This window comes from Plecotus auritus (genome assembly GCF_963455305.1).
Source record: "Plecotus auritus genome assembly, chromosome: 6".
NCBI classification, from domain to species: domain Eukaryota; kingdom Metazoa; phylum Chordata; class Mammalia; order Chiroptera; family Vespertilionidae; genus Plecotus; species Plecotus auritus.
The window spans coordinates 62,414,856-62,441,050 of record NC_137773.1 but is presented as its reverse complement, the minus strand read 5'-3'; the positions used below and the strand labels follow the sequence as shown (position 1 = coordinate 62,441,050).

Here is a 26,195-nt window from a genome sequence, read left to right as displayed (position 1 = left end):
TGTTAATGTCTTACAATTCTGGGAAATTTATAGTGTGGCTCTGGGGTGAATTCTGTGGTTTGAAAACATTTTATACTGATTCCCACATGTTATTTTAATGCTGTGACTATGTACTAATTGAAATAAGATTGTGGATCTTCTCTTAGAAAGGTATGTTTTGTCAAATGATACTGCATGTTTTAAAAAGTCTTGCTTCGCATCGACGTACCCCTTGCTGCACACAGGTTGAAAATCTCTGCATTATGCAAATACCTAAATTCAGACAGAGGCCACAATGGAGAACCTCGCTAGGCTCCGCTAAGCCGCGCAGTACGGGGCTAATGGTTTCATCAACGAGCAGATCCTCCGCTCTCCTGGGGAGGGGGCTTGCTGCGGTGGATGGACGGAGGGCCACTCATCTTACCTGGAACTGCGGGGCGGAGGCCCGGCCTTGGCTCCCACCCCAGCTCTGCCATCAGCGCTGGGTCCCAGTCGTCCGCTTGCCCGTGACTTTTGTTCATTTCGCAAACGATCCTGAATTACATTATAATCCCAGCAAAGAGAAGAAAATTCCATTTCCCACAAACGAAACGAAAGAAAAAGGTGGAAGAAGGGGAGAGAGGCAGTGGACGTGGAAATTTAAAATAACCTTTTTACTCCAGTATTCCCCCTATATTTTTTAAAAAATAAAGTGTCGAACTGTGGAGTTGCTGAAACAAATCAAACCCCTCTGCAACGGGGCGCTTGCTAGCTTGCAGCAGCACACCAGCTCCGCTGCAGGATTAAAATCTAAGTACATTTTTACAAATCTGATCAAGACCCCGCGTACACGGTACTGTGGACCCCACGTCGGACTCGAACACTGGACAGTCGGCTCCGGCTCCGAGATCGGAGCCCTTTAATGTCAAGAGCCAAACGGGCCGGGGAGATAAAAAAAAAAAAAACGGACTTGGTAATTAGCGATTTCCGTCTCTGGGGGTCACTAACTGGTTTAGCACTGTAGCGCTAACTCGGGAATTTGCGGGAGACTAAAGCATAGAGAACTAACTGCCTCATGGCTCCACAGAGGGATATTTTAGGACAAAAATATATTTAGGAGAAATTACTTGAAGACCCTCAATAGCCGCATCCCCAGGGCACTTTGTGAGAGGCAAGCAGTGTCAAGGTGATTTGCCTTTGATTTTTCTTTCTTTCCCGGTGGGGTTCATGTTGTTGCTGGAGGCTCTGCTTAAAGAAAAAAGGTGAGGTCAGTAGATGAGGCATGAATCCATGTAGGTTGCTCAAGATAGAGGCATTCTGCTGTCTTTGGAAATGAATCAGGATGGGGAGTGTTCATAGTTTCTTGCAAGTTATTTTTGTCTTTGATGACTCCCAATTTTTAAGTCAAAATATTATGCCATTATTTATTTATTTATTTTTCAATGAAGTTGCCCGCACGCAGCCATTTCCCCCACCGCCTGCCTAGAATTCGGTTCTGGTAACTGGAAGGAGGCAGCAGCGGAACATCCATTGTCTTCTTTGGAACCTCTTAAGCAGGGAGGAGTTAGTGAGGATTAGGCTACCTTTCAATTGAAAATACAGCTTCAAAAGAGCTCTTGTCGGCTCAACTGATTGTCCTCTCCGTCCCTGTTCTTCAACAATCAGTGTAACCTTGCAAAAGGCAAGTTCTCAACGTTCTCAGAGTCCATATATTTCTATGGCCGAGGGTCAGGTTTTGATGGCTCCCTAGGGGAAGCCTTCATAAAAATACGTTTACACACTAAGAGGCTCCCACTTGCGCTAATACTTTCCGGCCTGCATGGACTTTAACTAAACTATGGGAAGACAACTGCTGTTAGAAGGAAGTGCCTAAGAGAAATCTAACATTAGAAAGTTCTCCTTCCTAAACCAGAACTGGTCATTTGGGAAAAAGAGAGTCCCGCTGGATGCTAAAAAAGACCTCGTTTCCCAGACTGTATGAAGGGCCTTATTCAAGTTTCAACGTGCAAACGTATTAAATGCACAAGAATGGGTCTCCAGGTCTGGTAATTCTGAAAGAACAGATGCTTTCCTGGTCAACACATACCCTGCACTGAAAAGCGGACTCTCACCTGGACCACTGCTTCTCTGGAGCCCTGTGGAAAAACAGGGACAGCAGCAACATCCTGACCTGTGCTTCAAGCCCTGGCCCTGGGCCCTCCCAGCTGCAGTTCTCAGGCCCAGGTCCATTTCTCGCAGCTGCACAGGCCAAGACTCCGCTGGGTCTCTGCGGTAAGCAGGCTGAAATTGGGGCTCACAAAAATCCACTTAACTTCCCGGCTTCACTATCGCTGGGGCGGGGGGTGGGAGGGTGTTTCCAGGAGAAAGAGGTCTCCGCTCACAGGGACAAGATGCAGAGTCCAGCAGAAGGCTGGAAGGCTAATGGATTTCCCACCAACAGACTTTTTACCTCTGCAGCCTCTCCGTCTTCGGAGAAGGCTTTGAAAATGGAGGATATGATCACAATATTGTGTGCTTCCTGTGTGCTTGCTAGGCACTGAACAACTATTTTCTCACTTAATCCTCATAACTCTGTAAAGTACCACCTCCATTCTACATGGGAAGAAAATGAGGCTTATAACTTTGTTTTTGCCCCCGTATTAGTGTGGATCAGGACTCAGCCACACGTTTCCTGTCCCAGGTCCATCATCACTGGGGGACATCTGACCTTCCATCAGTTCAGACACGGCATCCGTTCATTTACTGAGTACCTGCTACATGCCAGGTGCTGTGCCCAACCCTGGAAGTTCAAACTTGGGTCCCACGCCTTTCAATTTAGACTTCATTTCCCTGCTTCTCAAATACCCCTGGGTCCAGTTTTTAACATCAGTTATTTTACTATGATAGAAAGGTCTGGTTAAGATTTTCTTGGTCAATAGTATGCCCTCACCAGGAAGTTCCCAGCATTTGAGCGGCCAGTAGTCCTACACTGTCCTTAGACACAGGAATCTGGGGCACTTCAACGTACTGCCCAAGGGCACAAAGTCAGAAGCAAAACCAGGGCTGTGTCCCAGACTTCTTACTTACCTGTTAGACCTTCTTTCCCCTCGGTCCTAAGCCTGACACATTTGATTTCCTAAACTTATGTTTTTAAAGCATTGTCCTCCCTTAAGATGCTTTTGTTGTTGTTCTTAATTCATGTTTAGATTATTAAATCACTGAGCACTTAAATAATGATAATGTTAACAGTGGTTTTCCTTCCGTTTGTTTACGTACACTAGGGTCTGGCCCCAGGCACAGAGGCCCAAACTAGCTAGCTCTAAGGAGGTAGGGGGAAGACTTTGTGAACTTCCCTCAAAAAACAGAGGAAAAAGAGCAGACTCCTTTTCCTGCAGCCTCCTAGCTCAGTGCTGCCTGGAATGCTAGGCTAACAGGAATCAATTACCTCCTGGGAGGAAGATTTCCCCAGCTTCCTGGTTGGCTAGCACCTTATTTTGAGGGCTTCAATCCTGCCTATTGTCTTTGGAAAGATTAAAGGCTGCAGCTCCAGCCAGACAGTTGGGGCATCCCCACCCTCCATCCCCCCAAAAAACAAAAACAGAAAACAAAACAAAACAAAAAAACACAACAGTAAAATAAAAACCCTGGGCAAAATAAAAAATTATATTTCATAATATGAAAAATGACCAAAATGGATATAGTTTACTATAAATTATTTGTTAATTAAGGCAGCAGTAATATAAAGGAGGCAGAGATTCCGTAGGCAGTAGAGAGCCACTAGAGGCTTTCCAGAAAAAGGAAATTAGATGATCCAAGGCAGGGTAGAGAATGGATAGGTGGGAGAAGGGAGAGAAACTAGAAGCAGAGACCAATTAAAAGGCCACTCAGTCCAGGTAAGAGATGAGAAAAGGAGCTAGACTAACCAATGGAAAATGAGATGGAGGAGCATGGGAAAAAGTTAAAAGATATTTCTGGAGACATACTGGCAAGATGTGGTGGCCTGGAGGTGTGGTGGTGGTAGGAATGATAAGAGGAATAACGTGGGACCAGGGATGACTCTGAAGTTCCCTGCTGTACAACCAGTAAAACCCTTAACTGAGAGAAGGAAGGTAGGAGTAGGAATAGGTTTATGGGAGGAAGAAAATGAATTTAGTTTTTGGATATGTTGAGTACCAGCAGTCTACGGCTTTCAAAGTGGGGATGTTGCTGGTAGAAGTAAGATTCTTGCAGTGTTATGAAGAAAAGCACTTCCAGGGACCCATAAGAGAGGATGATTTATTCAGGAAGCAAAATTAAAGGAGTTCCCCAATGTCCCATCTCTCCATGGAAAATCAGGGCCAGAAAGAGAGTCAATGTCCAGACAGCCTGTGCCATGTTAGAGCTTAGTTCACTCCTGCATCCAGCTAGCTTAGCTTGTGCTCCCGGCTGCCATAGGTTGCTGTGCTGTAGTATCCAGGTTCCCACTGGAGCCTGAATCTGGAGTCTGCCCAGCCAGTGGCCACAGCCGCTGCTAAGGCCACATGGCTACTACGGTGAGAAGGCACAAACGCAGGTGGTGAGTGCAGGTCCCTAGCAGGTGAGAGAGCGAGCTTTGTTCTCCTGGGGTTTTAACAAGGAGCTTTTTCAAAATAACCAATTAACTTCCCAAGATTTCAAGAGCTTGCATTGGGCTTGCACCCCCTAGCCAAGGATCATTTTCCCAGGTTATACAGACAGGCCTCTATGGCCCAGCACCTCTCCCTGTGCCATTTTAACTTCTACTGTGCATGTCCTTAACTCACCCCGCCACTCCACACACACACACACACACACACACACAGCATATACAGTACTGGGAGGGGGAAGGGAGGAGTGTTAATCCCCTTGGAGGGACAATGCTGTGATTTCTTGGGGTGTGAAGCTGTAGCTTCCTGGTGAAGCAAAGAGGACTCTGCTTCCCAGCTAAATATGCTCAACAATTTCTGACTTCCTTTTGCTCTCTTCCTTCCAATAACTAGCTAAGGATGGTAACAGGTACACAAATAGATAAAAGTAAGATCTCTAGAGAGGAGTCTGGCCAAGAGATAGAGACTTGGGAATCATAAATGTCTGGGTTGCTGGTTCAGACCTTGGGAGTAGATGAAACTGCATAAGGATAGCACAGAGAATGGGATGAGAAGGCAACCAGAACAAAGCTCCACATAAAGGCTGCACTAAGGAGTTGCCAAAGTGCTTGAGGAGCAATGAGAGGAAGTGCTTGAGGAAGACAGCTGTACTAGGAGGGTATGTTCAGTAGTGTCAAATTCAGACAAGCTAGCAAGAGGGTCGAGGGACCAATAGATTAGGCCAGTGGTCGGCAAACTCATTAGTCAACAGAGTGGCAAACCGCGGCTCGCGAGCCGAGCCGCAGTTTGCCGACCACTGGATTAGGCAATAGGAAAGTTGCCAGAGTAGTTTCACAGAGCCAATTTGCTGAGGTTGACAGAGTAAGAGTCAGGCAAAGGGAATAGACAAAGTGGAGACAAGTCAAAAAGTTTTTTAGTAAAGGAAAGGAGAGGGGATCAAATGAAAAATGTCTTGTAGTTCATTTGCTTTTTGTTGGTTTTAAGTGGGGATCACATGAGAATATATGTACATAGAGGGAAACTAGGGGAGAAGAAAATATATAGCAAAGAAAAATAGGATAGCTGATGGGAGTTAGTCTCAGAAGAGATGGGAAGCAACGTCATCAAAACTACAGGTGGAGAGTTAGAACTGGGGAGGAGTAAGGACTTTTGTTCCTCTAAGACAGGAAAGGAGAAAGCAGATATAAAGTGTAGCTCTAGAAACTTTTGGAAGTTGTAGTAAAAAAGATTGTACTGCCTTTAGTTTGTGCTGCAGACTCTAAAGAAGACAACTCCCAAACTCAGCCAGTTGGCAAAGTTCGCCTAGATACCTCAAGAAATTCATGCATGTACTAGTATATTGGTCATTTGCTTATGTAAAAATCTAAACAAAAAATGAGTTTTTTATTCCATTCCTATTTGGAGCATTTATTTACATTAAATTTTACATGCATGTTCCTAGAAGCTTGATCTTTTTCTTCTTCATTTGTTATGTGACAATAGGCTCTTAGTGATGTCAATCTCTAGTATTAAATTAGGGGTGAGGTAGGGTGGGGTGCTCATAAGGGTATCTAGGCTCATCAGAGTAATTCATTAAAAACTGTAATCACATTTTTATTATATCAACTCACTGCAAAATCATCACCATACTATTTACCATGGAACAGAAAATAATGATAGTTAATTAAAAGTGGTTAAATGTCACCTGGACTAACATTTAAAAATTAGTTGAATTTAATTTGAGTTCAAAGTATTAGGACATTGTGTCATTAATTTTTCAAACTTTTTCCTACTGAGGATAAAATATTCAGATATTTTCTATTTCTCTTAATTCAGTGCTTATGTATAAAAATTGTTTAGAATAGGTAATAAGATTTTTAAAAACATTTAAAAAGAGAGTAAGATGCTCTTCAAACACATAACAAGATTATCCCAGCTTGGAATTGGGGATCAGAGATATTCTAAAAGTGAATATGTCATTAAACAAATCACAATGTATCAAGTTTTTAAAGTAGATGCTTGACAGAAAAAAAGAACATCATCAAATGCCTAAAGGATATATCTATCACTTCTCTTGTCTGTCTCATGTATGTCTTTGGTGTTTATAATTCTATATTGGTTAAAAATCACCTATTCTCTTCTTCCTTGTAGTGACCACATTTTTAATGCTGGCATTCAATTTATCTAGTTGGTGTTTGCTTCAATGCATATTTTCTATATTCTTTTACCTCCTATTCAATTTTGCATTTGTACTAAGAATAGGTTTCCCAAAGCAGAAGCTCTTTCAGCCACCTACTAATGACTTTAAATCAGGAACATCTTTTATCTGGATGTCCAGTACCATCTGTCCAAGTGCTTTGCCCTGTTGAACAAATCAAACAGAAAAGTACTGAGTGTGAAAAGAATTCTATTATCGTTATTAATGTTGATATCACACATTTAAAAAAGTGATTACCATATAAATAATTTTGGTAAATAGTGGCCTGCTGCATGAATTCATGCACATTGAAAGGAAATTAATTAGAAGAAATAATTTAATATCACCATTTGCCCTTTCTCTATAATAGAAGTGTCAGAGATGAAAGTTAGTAAAATGTATATGAAAATAATACATAAATTGATTAATAAATAACAACAACAAAGACATGATATAAAAACAACAAAAACATGATATAAAAACAACATTGATAAAAACAATGACTGATAAGTTGATTAAACTTATACTAACACTGAGGCCAGGGTCAGATGGGGATAAATCAATTCTTGGAATCAGAACAACCTCTCCTCCACAGATTCTGTTAATATTTCAGCTTCGATTATGTTAGGTCACAATCTTTTGATAATAAATCTAGTACCATTACAAAGACCCCATTTACTATTAAGATTTCTCAGTAGCATGTTGATTGCATCTACTTTCAATTCTAATTTATGACACGGCATTCCCAAAGGAGTAATACTTTTAAGAAATTCAATGGGAAAATTTTTCTTTTCGGCATCATCCGTTCAATCTGGTATTACTGTCGATTAGTGTTGTCTCTGAGTCTTAATGCAATATCCATTCCCTAGCCTTTTTCACCATGTGGGAAAAGAATAGGATATGTCATTGCATCTAATATAGGAAACAGGATACTGATTTGTTTCATTTTAGTGGCTTTCGAATTATTGGGATCTGGTTTACAATGAATGAGCAAGTCCCTTTCAAAAGGAGGTCCTCCATCTTCGTTTCTGAATATGACAGCAACTTTGGTTACATGGGGATAATTATATCTACCCAATCACTATTACGATCATATTTAATTGCTATTGTTACTTCTGTGCAACGCTGCTGCTTTCTTTCAGCTTCAGAATGTCAACAAAAACAACCAAATTCATGATCGACAATGGCAGATTGAAACACACGCCTGCAATTGGCACCAGCAACAGCTTTATATGTATTGCGCATGTGAGAGTCAACTTAGCCTTTTATAGTTATAGAACAAACTTGCTTAATTAGACCTGCTTTCTGATGTAGCTAAACTTTTCCCAGCCCCGTGAAGCACCCAACTTCTCTTTCAGGTAATTGTCAGCAACACAGCAGTAAATATCAACACGAAGCAGTTTATTATTGTAGATCACGCAGGGAGAACAAAGAGTAAAATATTTAACTGCAGCAGTGTTTGACTATATTCTGCGCAGTGAGAAAACCTGAAGTCATTCTCAAGGTCCACCATTTCTTACTTCTTTTCAGTCGGGTCAAGTTTCTAAGCTTCCTAAAACTCTGTTTTCTGGCTAATGAAAAGAAAATAGAATTCCACCAAGTCTCCTATTTACCTACTCCAGGACTTCTGTGAGGATCAAATGAGATGAGGCATGGGAAAACACTTCACAGACACTTGATTACAGTGTAAAGTGTTTCCACCTGAAGCTAGTCATTGCTAGGATGAGGAAGCCAGTCGGACACTTATCATAATAGCTTTTTATATAGACTAGAGGCCCGGTGCACGAAATTCATGCACCGGTGTGTGTGTGTGTGTGTGTGTCGCTCAGTTCAGCCTGAACCCTCTCCAATCTGGAATCCCTCTCACAATCCAGGACTGCTGGCTCCCAACTGCTCACCTGCCTGCCTGCCTGATTACCCTAACCGCTTCTGCCTGCCAGCCTGATCACCCCTAACCACTCCCCTGCCAGCCTGATCACCCCCAACTGCCCTCCCTTTCAGGCCTAGTCACCCCTAACTGCCCTTCACTGCCAGCCATCTTGTGACAGCAGGGAAGGGCAGTTGCCCCTAACTACCAGGTTGCCCCTAACTCCTCTCACCAGGATGGGAAGTACACCTGAGGTCCCCCATCAAGCCCCGCCAGGCGGGGGGCGTGGCCTCAGGTCTCCTGGCCTGGCACTGGGGCAGGGGGGCATGGCCTGCGGTCCCCTGTCAAGCCCCTCCAGGCAGAGGGGGCGCGGTCTGAGGTCCCCTGGCCTGGTGCCGGGGTGGGGGGGCACAGCCTGAAGTCCCTTGTCAAGCCCCATCTGGTGGGGGGTGCAGCCTGAGGTCCCCTAGCCCAGCACCAGGATGGGAAGCGCACCTTGAGGTCCCCTGTCAAACCCCGCCAGGTGGGGGGAATGGCCTCAGGTCCCCTGGCCTGGCACCGGGGCGAGGGGCATGGCCTGAGGTCCCCTATCAAGCCCCACAGGGGTGGGGGCGGGTGTAGCCTCAGGTCCCTGCTGATTGCTCGTTAAGGCTCCTTATGGGAACTTGGCCTCAGCTGTGGGTGCAGCCATCTTTGTGACGGAGTGATGGTCAATTAGCATATTCCCTCTTTATTGTATAGGATAATGACAATAAATTTAAAAAACACATACTGAAGAACACAGTTACAAGTAAAATGTATAACTAGCCAATGAATTCTATATGAAGAACAAAATGAGAAAAGGTTAATGTGTACAAAGGATATACAGTACCCAAATCAGAAACCCTCAATGTTTATATGGGAATGTACTAGTTGTAAGAATATGATAGAGAAAAAAAATTTAAGGTGATAATAAGAATCACAGAGCAAAATAAACAGAAAAACATCAAAGTAAATTGAACATATAAAGGAACTAAAGTATCTCTTTCCTGCTAGTGATTTCATTTAATCAATGATGCCTATAGGCTAATTGCTTAGATAAGACACATAGCTGAAGATGTGAGATATTTTTATCAACTTTACAATTCTTTTCTTATCCAACGGCTACTGTATAGCTTAGGATGACTTAATGAGTTTCAGATGATTCAAAGGATGGATTAAATAACAGGCAATATTGAAGGCTAAGGGATACAGTGGACTGAGTTAAGTTACTAATTTTAGTTCCTTCCTAGGATGACACAGATAAATTTCAACCCAATTCCGTAGTAGTACCTGGCTTCAGCTGTTTCTGGGCAATGATAGAAGGATAACTTTCTTTACTTCAAATAATGGCTCTTTTTAAACTATAGAATGCCAAATAATGTTTAGCTTAAAAATCAGGTCATAAACTACTTTCTTAAATGTTGAGATACTAAGTGTTCTCTCCTGCTATATGATCTTCAGATCCTCTAAAGTCATATTCATTAAAATGAATATAATGATGTTTTACTAAGAAGTTATCCAAAAATATTTTACTCTTCTTTTCTTCCTCCTTCTGAACTGAGAGCTCTGTAGTATTAGTGTATGTGTTATGGTTCATAGGATGCTGTTGATACAGGCTATATCAACACAACATAGGAAACACAAAGAAAATGTTCAATGTTTAGATGCTTACCTGTGGGTCACTTCGCAGGGAGGCAGTGCCTCCACCACCGAGGGAATTTTTTAAAACAAAGTTTAACGCATATATTCCTGGCAAATCATATCTATGGAATTAAGAAAAGAAAGATGAATTCTAACAGTAGATTTAGTCATAGTTTCTTACAGCCACCATCCTTACAGTTACTGGCTAGCCCTCCCATGTATCGGCAATGGCACTGATACCTTTCACATTAGTAATGGGCTTCCACCAAACCTAAACTGACTTTTTCCCACTGTCACTGGCAATTGGTGTGAAAAAGCCTTATACCATGGTACAACTTGCATTTTAACCCACAGAAACATCCTTCCAGTTTCCTTGCTTCAGGTTCAGCGCTAGCGCTAGCACACTGCTACCGGCCTTGGAATTCAAAACTGTTTGCCAGGACACAAAACTGGTGGTGGAAAGGAAGAAGTCCACACATAGCATGTATTGTGTTAATCATGAGGCTGGTATTAGAAAGTATTTTTTTTAGTTTTTTGGCTTCAAGCAGTATTAGCCTTTGATCATGGACTTAACCATATACCACAAAGTATATGCTGATGTCAGAATATCTCAATAGACAGTTCATAAGAGTGTTCACAGGGAAGATTTACTAATGATCACAAGACAAACTTATATTGTAACTTCTATCTGGTGCTCAATGTGATTAGAGCATGGGAAAATATGCATACAAACACACACACATATGTTAACTGCTGTATGTGCTAATGAAATTGTTTTATATATATATATATATATATATATATATATATATATATATATATACACACACACACACACACGCACGCACGCACTTATGTGCACATGCATGGAAATACTTCAGAGAAGATCAACACTGTCCAGGGCAGTGTGAAACAGGGTATTTGGACCAAGATGTGTATCTGTGAAGGGAGTAGAGGCAGAAATGGGGAAATTAAATGAAAAGGGAAAGCTAGCTGAATTGCTTGGATATAGGATAGATGTACTGTCATCTAATAACAAATTATTTTCCTTCAGTTATGTTATTTTAAAACAAGTTTTTCTTAATTTCTTGAATTATAACATGGAAACAAATGAATGTAATTGAAACTGTGCAAGGATGTATAAAAACAAGACACATATGGAAATAGACTAAATATCCTGATTGGTTGTACAGGCACAAATATGAGTTTATACATCCAACATCTGTTCTAGAATAAGGACTGACAGGAGACAATTTTTCATTTTGTTTTGACATCTTCATGCAGCATATATTGTGCCAATTGTAGGACTAGAATCAGGAAAGATTATTTTTTTCCTCTTAAACATTTTACCTTCAAGGAACTGAAACAACTAGCCTTTGTTTTTTTTCCCACTGTACAATTTCAGCGACTAATTTTATATACTATTAAGTACATTCATTATTACTCAAATTAAAACCATGTTTAAGAGCAATTTCTACATGTGTTATTTCAAGCAAAAATTAATTTTAAAAAAGAAAACCTGCCTTAGGTTACTATTTCCTTTGTAAGTTGATGACTGTTAATAATATAAATTTGACCCATTTTTTTTTCCTTGTAGATATAACCAAGTGTAATGTGGGCTTAAAGAGGAAATAGAAAATTATATGAGAAATATTGTTAATCATACTTTTGTAATTACTGAAACTATATTCAAAACAGAAAAGTCTGCTCATAAATTTCAAGTGATAACAGTATTCTCCCCAGACTTTTGCATTCATTGCTTGAGTTACTAGTCAAGGATTTCTGTCCTGCTGTGCAGCATATATACCAGTCTTCCATGAAATCTAGGGCAGTGGGTGACAAGAGAATATTATAAGGTCCTTCAGGAGCTCAAAGAAAAATGAAATGTTGGCCAAGATTGATTCATATTATTTAAAGTTGAATCACTTTAAGCATATCAGTGCTAGATCAGGGTAAAGCCCCAAACCACATGCCCCATACATCCCATTATACCTTGGAAGTGTCAGTGTCCAACTCTGCAAGAAGAAATAATGCAAGGGAGTGCCCCCTGACTGCAGAGAGGGAGGCTGACGGGCATTCCCTTGTGGAGGTCAGGTGATGGAGTGACCAAGAGCACAGACTTGGGAGGCAGACTGCCTGGGTTTGAATCCTGGTTCAACTACTGTGACTTCAGGTAAATTATCTGATTGCTGTGTGCTGTACTTCCCTCCCAGGATCATAGTTGTGAGAAAAAATAAGTGAAAAATTAAGTGCTGAAAAATCCTGAGTGGTTTAGATAGACTTTCAATAAATAATACCTATTGAATGAATTGATAAAGCTCAATATGTGCTAATGAGGTCCTTCTACTTGCAGGCCATTGTGCTTGGACCTAGATGCTACTACCTACATGGATATTTAATATGGTTGATGGAAAATTACTTGATAAGCTTAAAAAAAATAACACAACTGGATTCAGTGACCATTTCATTTGCCAAGCAGATTATGTCCTGTGTGCTCACTTTTAGAATCAATAGTAAATTGGGAACACATGTTCTATTAAGTGCTGGTAATATAAAGAGGTTTGGGACATCATATCTACCTGGAGGGCCCTAAGTGGTACTACAGGAGAGAGGACAAACACAACAAAAGGTTGAAAAAGGTGGCATGCACTAATTGGTCACTATGTGGCACAGATAGAAAATATATTTGTATGGGTACTGGCATATTGACCAATAATTTTCCATTGAATTGCTGTTTCAGTTTTGTATTGCTACTCAAGGCTTGATGTTTAATTGGTCTACTCCAGTTCGAAATGTTCTATTTTTCTGGTTTTTGTTTTATTGTCATATTATTGTTTTGTTTTATATTCCTAAAGAGTTTCAAAGCAACTTGAGTACTGGGTCCATATGTTAATTTTTTTTTTGTATTCCTAGTTCACTTTGCACAGGACATAACATGCTGGTGCTAAATATATCTCTATCTCTATATCTAAATCTATTATCTGTGGTAGGCAGTGAGGCATACAAGATTAGAGTAAGGACCTTAGGCCAGGTATAGAAGGTCACCAGGGTGGAAAGCCCCTGGTGCCTAGTAACAGGCAAAACTTTGAAAACAAGGACCTCGCCCCCTGGGTAACCTTTCCTCTCCTAGCATATCACTGGTGACTCAATTTAGATCCCCTGACTTTTCATATTGCTGGTCATGAGGTTTGGATCTTTCTTTTCTCCCCGGGCATGTTGCTAGTCATGTGTGTGTGTGGGGGGGTGGGGGGTGGGCTGGAGAACAACTCTTAAGTATTAAGCCCCCAGGACAATGAAGTTATGACCTGAATTAGGTCTCAGTTTTGACCTAGAGGCCTCAGTTGTGTTTCAGCTATAGGCTCAGAAAAGCAGCAAAACCAGACAAGCAATGGCTGATATCAGGACCAGCTCATTGACTAATGATCCCCTGTTCTAGCCAATCAGTGGAGACCATGATCCTGAAAGGATACACCAAGAAAGCTGCTTAATGTTTATTGAGATCCTCCCCTAGGACCTTCCCTAAAATCTCCACCCTTAAAAGCCCATAGGAAGGAGGACCTGGAGCTCTCTCTCCAAAGAGCTCACATGTGGCTTTCCCCTCCCCATCATCTTTCCCCCAGGGTGTTATTACCTTCCTTTCTCCTAAGATCCAAGAGTCCCTCTTTTGCCTCTGTAACTTGTTTCCTGAGTCCATTTCTTCTACTGCTCACTTTTTCTACCTCCGTGATTTTCTAAATAAACTTTCTCTTATAGTTTGAGTCTTGGCTCTGAATTCTTTCCTAGACAGAACTCAAGTACCAAGGTTGCTAAACCAAGGTCTGGTCTGACTCCACCAGTCTAACAACTGGTGTTGTTCTCATGCCAACCCATCTACAGCTAATACAGGAACCAAAAGTTAATCTGCACACCAAGCTTTGAATAAGACAAGTCTCTTTTCAATTTAAACACTATATAGATTAAGTTCATTTTGCATTTCTACAACTGGAAGATGATGTAGACAACTGGTAGAAGAAATGGAACAGAGCAATAGAAGTGATGAAAGAATTACAAAATAGATTTTACAAAAAGCTAAAGAAATTTGTGTTATTTAACCACAAGAAAATAATCTAATGAGTAAACATCACTCTACAGGGAATGATGCTGGCAGATCATTTCTACAGAAAGTATACAGGTAATTGGACTTGAAGTGCATCTAATATAGGAGACGGGCATGAGAACTACATGAGACAATACAAGAAGAGAGATCATATCTAAAGTCAGAGTAGCATTCACTGGAAAGGGGGAAATATAAGGATATTGCTATAAGGCTGGCATGAGTCAGTATGTGAAAAGTGGACCAGTGCTTGGAAAATGGTGAACACCGTACAAGGGCTAGGTATGACCATGGCGGCAGTTGTTACCACTGTAATTAGCTAGTTATTAATAATAGGAAGAAAGCAAAGGAAAGGCTAGCCATTATAAGCATGGCCATCTGGTCAGCTTCACCAGGAAGCTGCAACTTTATACTCCCTAGGGAATCACTGGTCTATTCCCCCGCAAATCTATGGGGAAAGGGGTCCAACAAAGGGGGAGATGGGCGTATGCACAGTAAATTTGGGGTGATGTAAGGAAAGTACCTGCCTGTCAGTCTAACAGGCAACAAAGTTCACTGGCAAGGAGGATGGACCTCGGTGCAAGCCTGTGAAAATTTGGGAATACATAATCCCCAAAGGAATTCTCTCTCTTTTTCACCTGGTTTTGTTTCTGCTTCCTTGCTCTCACCCCTGTTCCTCCATAGAAGCTGCATGGCCCACAGCCATGTGGACCCCCCACACAATGGACTGCAGCTGGGAATACAGACTAAGCTAGCCGGATGCTGGACTGGAGTGTGCAAATACGGAATGGAGGCTCTGGGCAATGGCCTTAATCCTAGCTCTACTGAAGACACAGCTGGACATTTTTCTTGACAGCATGGAGGGAAATGGAACTTTGGAAACTCAGGCATTTAATTCCATGCAAATGAAAATCATTCATTCTCTGGTGTGAATCTCAGAAAATTCTTTTTCTCGTAACATCTCAAGAAGCTCATTTCCACCAGCAACAGGTGGGGATATGGAGTATCTGACCAATACCTTAATGAAGAAAAGCAAAGTGAAAGAGCAAGAGGTAAGAAACTGTATTAGCTAACCATGTTCCAAGGGTAATGCAAGAGCACCCCTTTCTAAAGTAAGGCAATAAACAAGGTGACTTCTATGATCTTTCACAATTCATGGTTATAACATGGCTGGTATGTTATATAGAATGTACACACACACACACACACACACAATACTACATATATACTTATATATGTGTGTGTGTGTGTATATATATGTATATATATATCCTATATAATAAAGAGGTAATATGCAAATTGACCATCACTCCAACACACAAGATGGCTGCCCCCATGTGGACACAAGATGGCCACCACAAGATGGCCAGCAGGGAAGGGCAGTTGTGGGCAATCAGGCCAGCAGCGGAGGGAAATTGGGGGTGACCAGGCCTGCAGGGGAGGGCAGTTGGGGGTGACCAGGCTGGCAGGGGAGGGCAGTTAGGGGCGACCAGGCTGGCAAGAGAGGGCAGTTAGGGGTGACCAGGCTGGCAAGGGAGGGAAGTTAGGGGTGACCGGGCCGGCAGGGGAGGGCAGTTAGGGGCAATCGGGCCAGCAGGGGAGCAGTCAGGTATCAATAAGGCTGGCAGGGGAGTGGTTAGGGGGTGATCAGGCTGGCAGGCAGAAGCGGTTAAGGGTAATCAGGCAGGCGAGCGGTTGGGAGCCAGCAGTCCTGGATTGTTAAAGGGATGTCCGACTGCCCGTTTAGGCCCAATCCTGGTGGGACTGGGCCTAAACGGGCAGTCTGACATCCCTTGAGGGGTCCCAGATTGGAGATGGTGCAGGCTGGGCTGAGAGACACCCCCTTACCCCCGTGCATGAATTTCGTGCACTGGGCCTCTAGTGTTATACACATACATATATATAATTTACTAGAAAATATCTATGGTATTTATTCCTTTTTTTTTTTCAAAATGAATAGGTAATTTTATTGCCATATCTAGGACATTTATTTCAAAAAATCATCTTTAAGTTAAGAATAATTTTTAAAATAAGTATTTGTAGAGTAGCATTGATACTAACAAATTCTTGTCTTAAAATGTAACATACTTTAAATTTGACAAAAGCTCAAAAAATAGAAAAATCCTCTATTATGGCTGACTTAGCATACCTAAAAAAATTGGGTGCCTTTTTAATTACTCCCTTTAATGTGCTGAGCTTGGTTTCAGTATTCATTAGAGATCAGACTTCCAGCAGAATTTCCTGTTAGTTTTGGCTAAATTATTATTGGTGAATAATATAGAAAAAATAGAACAAATCAATTGATTATATTCTGGAAAGTATTAAATGAAAACACAAGAAAGAAAATGTATCTGCATAGAATCTACCAATAGAGACAGCAGATGATCAGACTAAATCTCAGAATACATTAGTGAAATTCAACTGTCTCATTGGCCAGTGTTGGTAATGATTGGCACCACCTGGGTATGTTCAAAGAAACTAGAAACATATTTAGACCTTCTTTCTTAGTGAAGTTACCAGATGGCCACAATGAAAGAATACCATTTTTCTCCAATTTTACTTATCCAGAAAATAAAAATCTTAAATGTAAATGTATTATAGCTTTCATAATTTAACATGTTTGAGTACACCTAGAAATGATGCTATACAAAGAAAATCCCAGCCCTTTAGGTATCAATCTAAGCATTAAGTATTAAAAGATACTCAAAGAGATGCTTTGTGGGGTATTCCTTAGTATTGGTAAGAAAGATTAAGGCCCAATTACTCTACTATGGTGAATTTATTAGAAAGAATACCAAATCATGCTCTTTGTTTTCAAGAAAATTTCAACAGTGTGTGTGTGTGTGTGTGTGTGTGTGTGTGTGGTGAGGGAGGTGAATGGGAAGTGGGATTACTGATCAGAAGGCATGGTAGCCACATGCTTCTCTGGTTAACAAAATTAAAAAACTGCACTTCTAGGTCTACAGGTTTCCTAGGGTTTGATTCTCAAGTATGGATTTCAAGATTATCCCAAAACTGACAATGGTCCTACTATTTTGAAATTATTCTAAAGTAATGTTTAAATTCAACACCCCATGCTGTTGATGGTAGTTAGTCTACATGATTAGGGCAAGTTGTTAATGACTACAAAGTTGGATGACCCAAGGTAATTGGTTTTTCAGTCCCTAGTGCAAATGACTCTAATCCCAGGACATCCTGCAAATAACAGAGGGTCCAGAATAAGAAGGTGGGAATGAACTGGTAGAATTCTATCAACATCCTTAGAGATCATTAGATATACCACATCTGCTTCAATATTTAAAGAGTGGGTGGGTTTAGGTGACCCAGGCTTTAGGACACTGTGTTTTAGTAGAATGTACAACCATCTCCTGGGGAAACCAAATGTGGTTTTTGTTTTTTGTTTTTTTTTTTAAATATATTTTATTGATTTTTTACAGAGAGGAAGAGAAAGGGATAGAGAGTCAGAAACATCGATGAGAGAGAAACATCGATCAGCTGCCTCCTGCACACCTCCCACTGGGGATGTGCCCGCAACCAAGGTACATGCCCTTGACCGGAATCGAACCCGGGACCCTTCAGTCCGCAGGCCGACGCTCTATCCACTGAGCCAAACCGGTTTCGGCCCAAATGTGGTTTAAATCCCTAACTGGGCCCTACATAAACACAAGGTTAAACTTGGTGTAATGCTGAATATTTATAGAACTATTACATTTGTAGAGAATGTACTTTATTACTTTATTCAAATACCGAATGTTCACTGAAACAAACTGAAGAGTGATAGCATACAGCTTGGGGCTGAAGTGGTTTACAGTTATGAGTATGGGAAACACACAGCTTATTTTTGTATTATTACTTATCAATTATTGCATTATTTTCTACACGAACACATGTAAACTACTTTTGCCCCACCTTGTATTATCAGCCCTGTGAGTTGGGTAATAGAAGTAAAAGAATGAGAAGAGGGTTTTAAAGTCAAAATTATGGACATGTAAAATATTTCTGAATAACAATGAGAGCATGCTGTGTCCTTGTGTGTGAGTAGCAGAAGTAAAGTTATGAGGATTTTTAGAAGTGAAGGAAAGAAACCCTGAGTTCAGCATATTTGATAGGTCATTAGCATAATGAATCATCTCACCACAGTGGCAGGTAAAGTAGTGGAAAGGGCACCCATGAATCAAATGTGGAAATTATCAAGGAATGTGAGAATATCTGGGAGGCTAGCAGTGAGAATGGGAGGAGGATGGTCAAAATATTGATTCAAACATCAGAAGAGAAAAGATACTGAAGATAATGGAACCTCTGTGAAATCTTTGAAGACCAGGTTTTACTAAAATTTAGATTCTTAAGGATCACCCAAGACTTATTTAACCTGAATCTCTAAAAATTGGGCCCTTGAAACTTTTATCAGACTCCTCTGGTATTTTATCAGACTCCTCTGGTATTAGTTTTGGGATGCTACTGGTCTACAAAATCTAGTGTTGAGAAAGGGTTATATAAGCCCACTTATCAGTCAGTATTAAGCTGCAAGTAATAGAAACCTACTTATTTTAAGCAGAAAGCTCTATAGTTGAGAGAATTAGGTGTAATATAAAAATGGTCGTAAGAACCAAAAGGGTGGGAATCTAGATGAGCCTTCAAAAATGACTTCTAGAACAGACCATACAAGCAATTTTCAACCGGCGTGCCGCAAGAATTTAAAACATGCAATACCTGGCTATTTTGTCAGGGGCACTGACCTCTACTCCCTTAGATTGTCAAATAAAAAAATGACAACAGCCAACACAATAATAGCCAACCAGTGTGAATAAATCAAAATTATACCTATTTTTTGTTAGGTTGGAAAAAAAATATTTTTGGTGTACCACAGAATTTTAGTAATTGGTTTATGTGTGCCATGGGATGAAAAGGGCTGAAAAATCCCTGCACCATACAATTGACCCACCAGTAGGTGGCACTGCTACTACTATAGTCAAGAAGGTGAGGAGTTCAGGGGCTCCCACCAGAATAGGTGGTTCCAGGATCTTACTCCTTTAGCTGTGATTCAGAGATTAACAAACTACCACGTGAGCTGTTGGCTCTCAGAATACATCACTTTAGTTAAAATTCAGCAATCAAGAAACTAACACTGTATCTACCTGTTAGCTCTAGAGCCCCAATGCACCTGCTCAATCTGTAATGAAAAAGCAGATCCCCTGCTCCTTGTTTCTCACATCTACATAGGTGCTGAACATTGAGATTTCTTCTATGACTAATGAAACACCCCCCCCCCCACACAACTCCAGTGCCTCATCTGACATGCACACTTTACCACACTTCTACCTTCCAAACCTCCTTAGAGGCATCTGACTGACAAAATCTTAGTCATATCTAGAAACCTAGCTGCAGGAAAGCCCAAGAGTTTACTTTTTTGGCTTTCCAACCTCCCCAGTATGAGAAGACAAACTAGGAATGGAATGGATACTAGGGGCCCATGCACCATCACTACCACAAACATACTGAGTGCTGTGCTAGCAGTGAGTGCTGCAGGTGCCCCCCACCCCCATCAGCTTTTTCTCCTTCTCCACAATAACTATTTTCTTAATTCATAATCTTTAAATCATAACCTTTCCACATCTCTTACTCATTTTAAAATCTGGTGATATTTGGCCTTCATCCCCACCATTCCACTGAAACTTCCCTATAAGATTACAAATAGATTCCTTATGGCTAAACTTAAAGGATGACTCTGTCTTTATATTACTTCCTTTATCTACAGGATTTTAGCAAAGTTGACCTTCCTTGAACTTTCTTTCCTTGGCCTTCAGGTAACCAACTCTGACTGCACCTTCTTAGTCTCCTTGTTATCTTCTCTTCCTCTGCTTTTTCTTAAATATTGATGTTTCTTAAGGTTCTATCCTTGGTCCTCAGTGATCTTGTCCAATAACTTTAATTACTGTGTCTATACTGATGACTCCCAAATGTATCTTCCTGGTAGATAGCTCTCTCCAGAGCTCCCTATATATCCAAATGCCTCCTAAATGTCTCCTTTTGGATGCCACAGGTACAACTCATCTTTGCCTCGAAACGGCCTTCCTTCTACCTTGCTTATTTCAGTGAATGAGAACGTGCAAATAGCTGCCCAACCCAAAAGTCCATGAGTAATTCGGACTTCTCCCTCTTCCGCATTCCTCACATCTAAGTCCTCTTTATCCAGTATCATAAAAATTCATCATATCTGTTTACTTCTTTTCATCTTTACCGCTATCTCAGCCTAGGCCACCATATTCTATGACCTAGATTACTTGAATAGTCTTACCTTGTCCCTTTCCCAAACATTCTATTGTAACCACATTAAACGTTATGGCTGTTTACTTTTCTATCTCTCTACTAGAGTTTCTCCTTTGTTATATCCCAAGAACTTGCCACAGAGTAACAAATAATCATTTGTTCAATCTAAGAAGGAAGGGGAGAAAAGAGAACAGAATGGCTTTCACTGGAGAGATTACAAGTGAGTTCATATCTTCAGAACTTTTGTTATATTGAAGATGTTGGTAAGAGAGAGAGTTTAAATATGAAAAAAAGTTTCTTTATCACAGAAATAGAATTCACTCCATAGGGCATAGTAACAAGGCTTTAGAAAATGTACATAAAGCAGAGCTTCCTAACTTGTATGCCACATGGTATGCAGGTGTGCTGCAGACAGTTTACAGGATGCTTCTATTCAAACCTGGGTCCCTCTGACTCTAAAATTATGTTCTTCCTAGTAAATTTGATCGCTGCAAAAATGAGATGATTGTACCAACTAATACCATCAATGTTATTAAGCTTTTATTTTTATTCTATGAGGAAACCTAAAGATATACATTACAATTTTATGACTATCCTATCTAATAAAAGAGTAATATGCAAATTGACCATCACTCCAACACACAAGATGGCTGCCCCCATGTGGTCAAAGATGGTTGCCCTCATGTTGACACAAGATGGCCACCACAAGATGGCCAGCAGGGGAGGGCAGTTAGGGGTGACCAGGCCTGCAAGGGAGGGCAAGTGGGGGTGATCAAGCCTGCAAGGGAGGGCAGCTAGGGGTGACCAGGCCTGCAGGGGAAGACAGTTAGGGGCAATCAGGCTGGCAGGGGAGAAGTTAGGCATCAATCAGGCTGGCAAGGGAGTGGTTAGGGGGTGATCAGGCTGGCAGGCAGAAGTGGTTAGGGGCAATCAGGAAGGCAGGCAGGCAAGCAGTTGGGAGCCAGCAGTCCTGGATTGTGAGAGGGATGTCCGACTGCCCGTTTAGGCCCAATTCTACCGGGATCGGGCCTAAACGGGCAGTCAGACATCTCTCTAGGGGTCCCAGATTGTAGAGGGTGCAGGCTGGGCTGAGGGACACACCCCATGCACAAATTTTGTGCACTGGGCCTCTAGTTTTTATATAATATTCTTAAGAATCATCTTAATAATGTACTTCTTGTTTGATATGTATATACAGGGTAGGGCAAAAGTAGGTTTATAGTTTTTCATATGGGCAATAATACAATAATTAATAAATAATAATACAAGAATAAACTGTTTCTCATGTTCACAACTGTAAACCTACTTTTATCCTACCCTGTATATAAGGCTTGTTTTTTTCTGACAAAATACTCAGTTATGATGCAAATTAATTTCCTTGGGGACAGAGTTTTGTTTTTTTTAAGTAAGAAAACTAAAAAAAGTTTAGAAACATTAAAAATGTCAATTATCCTAAAATATTTTTTTCAAGTTTCAGATATTTATTCATCAGTGTCAATACACTAACTCAAGGCCTGGTTGGCATGGCTCAGTGCTTGAGCATCGACCTATGAACCAGGAGGTCACAGTTTAATTCCAGGTCGACCCATGTGCCTAGGTTATGGGCTCTATCGCCATTGGGGGGGCGTCCATCATCATTGATGTTTCTATCTCTCTCTCCCTCTCCGAAATCAATAAAAATATATTTTAAAAAATACTCTTACTCAATACACTCACATGATTTCATGCACTTGGAGGGGAAATATTTCCTGGTTAAGTGGAAAGTTGTGTGGATGGCTTCTGGGAGACCTTCATTCTAAGCAGCTTTATAGTGAATCCTTTCACTTAGAAGTGGATCTTTTGTCTTCAGTTTGCTGTAATCTACAGTCACCGAGTAGAACTTGTGTTGATCATTGGAACCCAGTTTGTTCCAGGGTTCCAAGTTATTCTTTCTGTCCCAACAGACCTCAGGATTGAACAATGCCAGGCACAAGACAGTACCTCGGGCTCCAATAAATACAAAGAGGGGGACCAAACTTGGATGCTTCTTGGCCTGACGGAGGACCTGACAGAGCATGGTTGTGGCAGAGGGCCTGGAAGCAGAGAAAAACAGACCTGCATGGCCAGGGGGCAGGTAGCCGGTGCACTGAGGATGAGCAGACATCCAAAGTCACCTTTTCCAAAAGTATTTTTATTTCATTGCATAACTATTCACAAATGACATTCACAATGTGTTCAAAAAATAGCTAGGTGAATCTTTCCACCTACATAAAAATATAACTGAAAAAGTAAACCTTTAGGAACCAATACATCTTAACATAATCCTCATCATTCTCACACTTAAATAAAATTCTATAATCCTTCCTGCAAAAGCTTTACTTTCTATTCTCAAAAATTTATTCTATTACCAACTAAAGAAAATGGATCCCAAATAATACAATTTAATAATTCGAAGTATTTTAAATGCCTACCCCCAAAAAACCTCTTTCAAAAAATTACATTTAATGATTTCCTTCACTAGAGATATTTTCTTTAATTTAATAAATCTTTATTGTTCAGATTATTACAATTGTTCCTCTTTTTTCCCCCCATAGCTCCCCTCCACCCAGTTCCCACCTCACCCTTTGCGCTAACCCTCCCACCCCCCGCCACTGTCCTCATCCATAGGTGTACGATTTTTGTCCAGTCTCTTCCCACACCTCCCACACCCCTTCCCCCGAGAATTGTCAGTCCACTCCCTTTCTATGCCCCTGGTTCTATTATATTCACCAGTTTATTCTGTTCATCAGATTTTTTATTCACTTGATTTTTAGATTCACTTGTTGATAGATATTTGTTGTTCATAATTTTTATCTTTACTTTTTTCTTCTTCTTCCTCTTCTTAAAGAATACCTTTCAGCATTTCATATAATACTGGTTTGGTGGTGATGAACTCTTTAGCTTTTTCTTATCTGTGAAGCTCTTTATCTGCCCTTCAATTCTGAATGATAGCTTTGCTGGGTAGAGTAATCTTGGTTGTAGGTTCTTGCTATTCATCACTTTGAATATTCCTTGCCACTCCCGTCTGGCCTGCATAGTTTCTGTTGAGAAATCAGCTGACAGTCGTATGGGTGCTCCCTTGTAGGTAACTAACTGTTTTTGTCTTGCTGCTTTTAATATTTCTCTTTGTCTTTTGCTCTTGGCATTTTAATTATGATGTGTCTTGGTGTGGTCCTCTTTGGATTCCTTTCGTTTGGAGTTCTGTGCGCTTCCTGGACTTGTAAGTCTGTTTCTTTCACCAGCTGGGGTAAGTTTTCTGTCATTATTTCTTCAAATAGGTTTTCAGTATATTGCTCTCTCTCTTCTTCTGGGACCCCCATAATTGGGATGTTGGTATGCTTGAAGTTGTTCCAGAGGCTCCTTACACTATCTTCAATTTTTTTGATTCTTTTTTCTTTTTGCTTTTCCGGTTGAGTGTTTTGTGCTTCTTTGTATTTCAACTCTTTGACTTGATTCTTGCGGTCCTCTAGTCTGCTGTTAGGTCTCTGTATAATATATTTTATTTCAGTCAGTGTATGTTTAATTTCTAGTTGGTACTTTTTCATATCCTCGAGGGTCTCGTTAAATTTATCGGCCTTTTCTAGAAAATTCTTGAAAAACCTTATAACCGTGGTTTTGAACTCTATATCCAGTCGTTTGTTTTCCTCAATTTCTTTCATTTTTGACCTGTTTCTTTGTCTCCGCATTTTTGCTGCTTCCCTGAGTTGGTAGAGTAGCTTTGTGTGGTAGGTGTCCTCTAGGGCCCAGTGGCTCAGCCTCCCCAGTTACCTGAGGTGGACACTCTTGGTGCACCCCTTTGTGGACTGTGTGCTCAGCCTTGTTGTAGTTAAGCCTTGATTGTTGTTGGTATCACTGGGAGGAATTGACCTCCAGGCCAATTGGCTGTGAGGATCAGCTGTTTCTACGCTGGGAAAACTTCTGTGCTGGAGACACTCTTATGAGACAAGACTTGCAAAACTGCAAAAGCCTCTGTGCTCAGCTTGAATGGGGCGGAGTTTCAGGGCGGAGCAGACAGCCTTGGTTTCCCGTCAGCCCTGCCCTATGAGGCCCCTTGGTCTCAGTGACCCTCGGTATTTGCTGCAAACACCTCTGAGAGAAAGCCACTCTCGAGTTTTGCCCGCTGCCAGACAGTCCAGTTTCTCCCCGAATGAATCGGGGTTCCCAGAAACTTGCCCGGAACTGGAATTCAACGCAGTCTGGAGCTTCTGTCTCCCTCCTGCTTTAGAAAGCCAGCTGCGCACTCAGCCGCCTGTGCATTCAGCAGTCAGTCCTCTCTGCACGCGCGCACGCCTCCAGACCTCTGCCTTCCACAGCTCCCGAGTCTCAGTGTGCTTTCTCTTTTCCTGACAGTCCAGATTCCCCCTGAATGAGTCTGGTTTCCCAGCGTCTCACCCGGGACTGGAGTTCAGTGCAGTCAGGAGTTTCTTTTTACCTCCCGCTTTAGAAAGCCAGCCGCTCACTCAGCCGCCCATGCACACAGCTGCCCTTCCTCTTGGCGTGCGAGCCTCCATACCTCAGCCTTTTGTAGCTCCTCTGAGTCTCAATGTGATTTCCTCTTTTCTTCTAGTTGTAGAATTTCCACTTAGCCAGCTTTCCTGTGGTTCTGGATGGTGTCCATTTTGTCTTTTAGTTCTAGTTTTGATATTGTTGTGCAAGGCAGCAGTTTAGGTCTTTACCTATGCCGCCATCTTGGTTTCTCTCTAGAGATATTTTTTTATTGAAAAAGATATTTTCACTACTAAATACCAGCTTACAAATTGATACAAAAATCTATGAAAAAGTAATCCAAGGGTCACAAATATTTATTGAATATCTATTATGGCTTACCATCTATATTTGATGCCCAGAAGGAAAGAATGTAAGGATGGGATAGAGACAGAACAAAACATACTTCCTATGCTTCAAGGAGCCAACAATGCCAGGAAGTCAATACAACAACCTTAATACAAGATTGAGAGACATACATTCCAAAGCAAAGCAGAAGGTAATTAAAGAGTAAAAAGTAGAGATTAAGGAGGGTTCACAGGGGAATGATCATTTTGCTAGGATTTTTTAGGATATGTATGAGTATTTGGTTGTGAAAAGACATGGGAAGAAGGGCAGGTTGCATGAGTATATTTTTCAAGATTTTAAAATTGATTTTTTGAAGAGAGAGGGGGAAGGAGAGAGAGAGTAATGTTTATGTGAGAGTGAAACATTGATCGCCTGCCTCCTGCATGCCCCCTACCAGGGATTGAGCCTGTGACCTGGGCATGTGCCCTGACTGGGAATTGAAAGGGCAACCTTGGGAGAAACCAAGATGGCTGCATAGGTAAACACCTGAACTGCTGCCTCGCACAACAATTTCAAAACTACAACTAAAAGACAAAACGGACATCGTCCAGAACCACAGGAAGGCTGGCTGAGTGGAAATTCTACAACTAGAAGGAAAGAGAAAAGCACACTGAGACTCAGAGGAGCTGCAGAAGGCAGTGGTGCAGAGGTGTGCGTGTGGAGAGGGCTGGCAATTGAGTGCGCAGCTGGCTTTCTCAAGCGGGAGGGAGACTGAAGCTCCCGACTGCTCTGTACTCC

At 41.3% G+C, this 26,195-nt stretch overlaps 2 protein-coding genes across 2 annotated transcripts in view; both read right to left on the bottom strand.

Annotated features, from left to right (window-relative positions):
- Positions 1-5,906: 5,906 nt before the first annotated feature.
- Positions 5,907-26,195, bottom strand: part of LOC308250944 (uncharacterized protein) — a 92,389-nt gene continuing 72,100 nt past the window's right edge. Inside the window, exons 19-20 of the mRNA XM_080673920.1 lie at positions 10,278-10,368; positions 5,907-6,882 (exon numbers count right to left, since the gene is read on the bottom strand). Coding sequence (XP_080530046.1) covers positions 6,805-6,882; positions 10,278-10,368 — 169 coding nt within the window. The 3' untranslated portion in view covers positions 5,907-6,804. The remainder of the gene's footprint in view (positions 6,883-10,277; positions 10,369-26,195) is intronic.
- On the bottom strand, positions 22,402-22,662 carry LOC308250577 (cytochrome c oxidase subunit NDUFA4-like; the record flags this gene model as incomplete). The annotated part of the gene is made up of 1 exon (XM_080673275.1): positions 22,402-22,662. One exon carries the CDS (start codon positions 22,660-22,662, stop codon positions 22,402-22,404), a length of 261 nt encoding a protein of 86 aa, XP_080529401.1.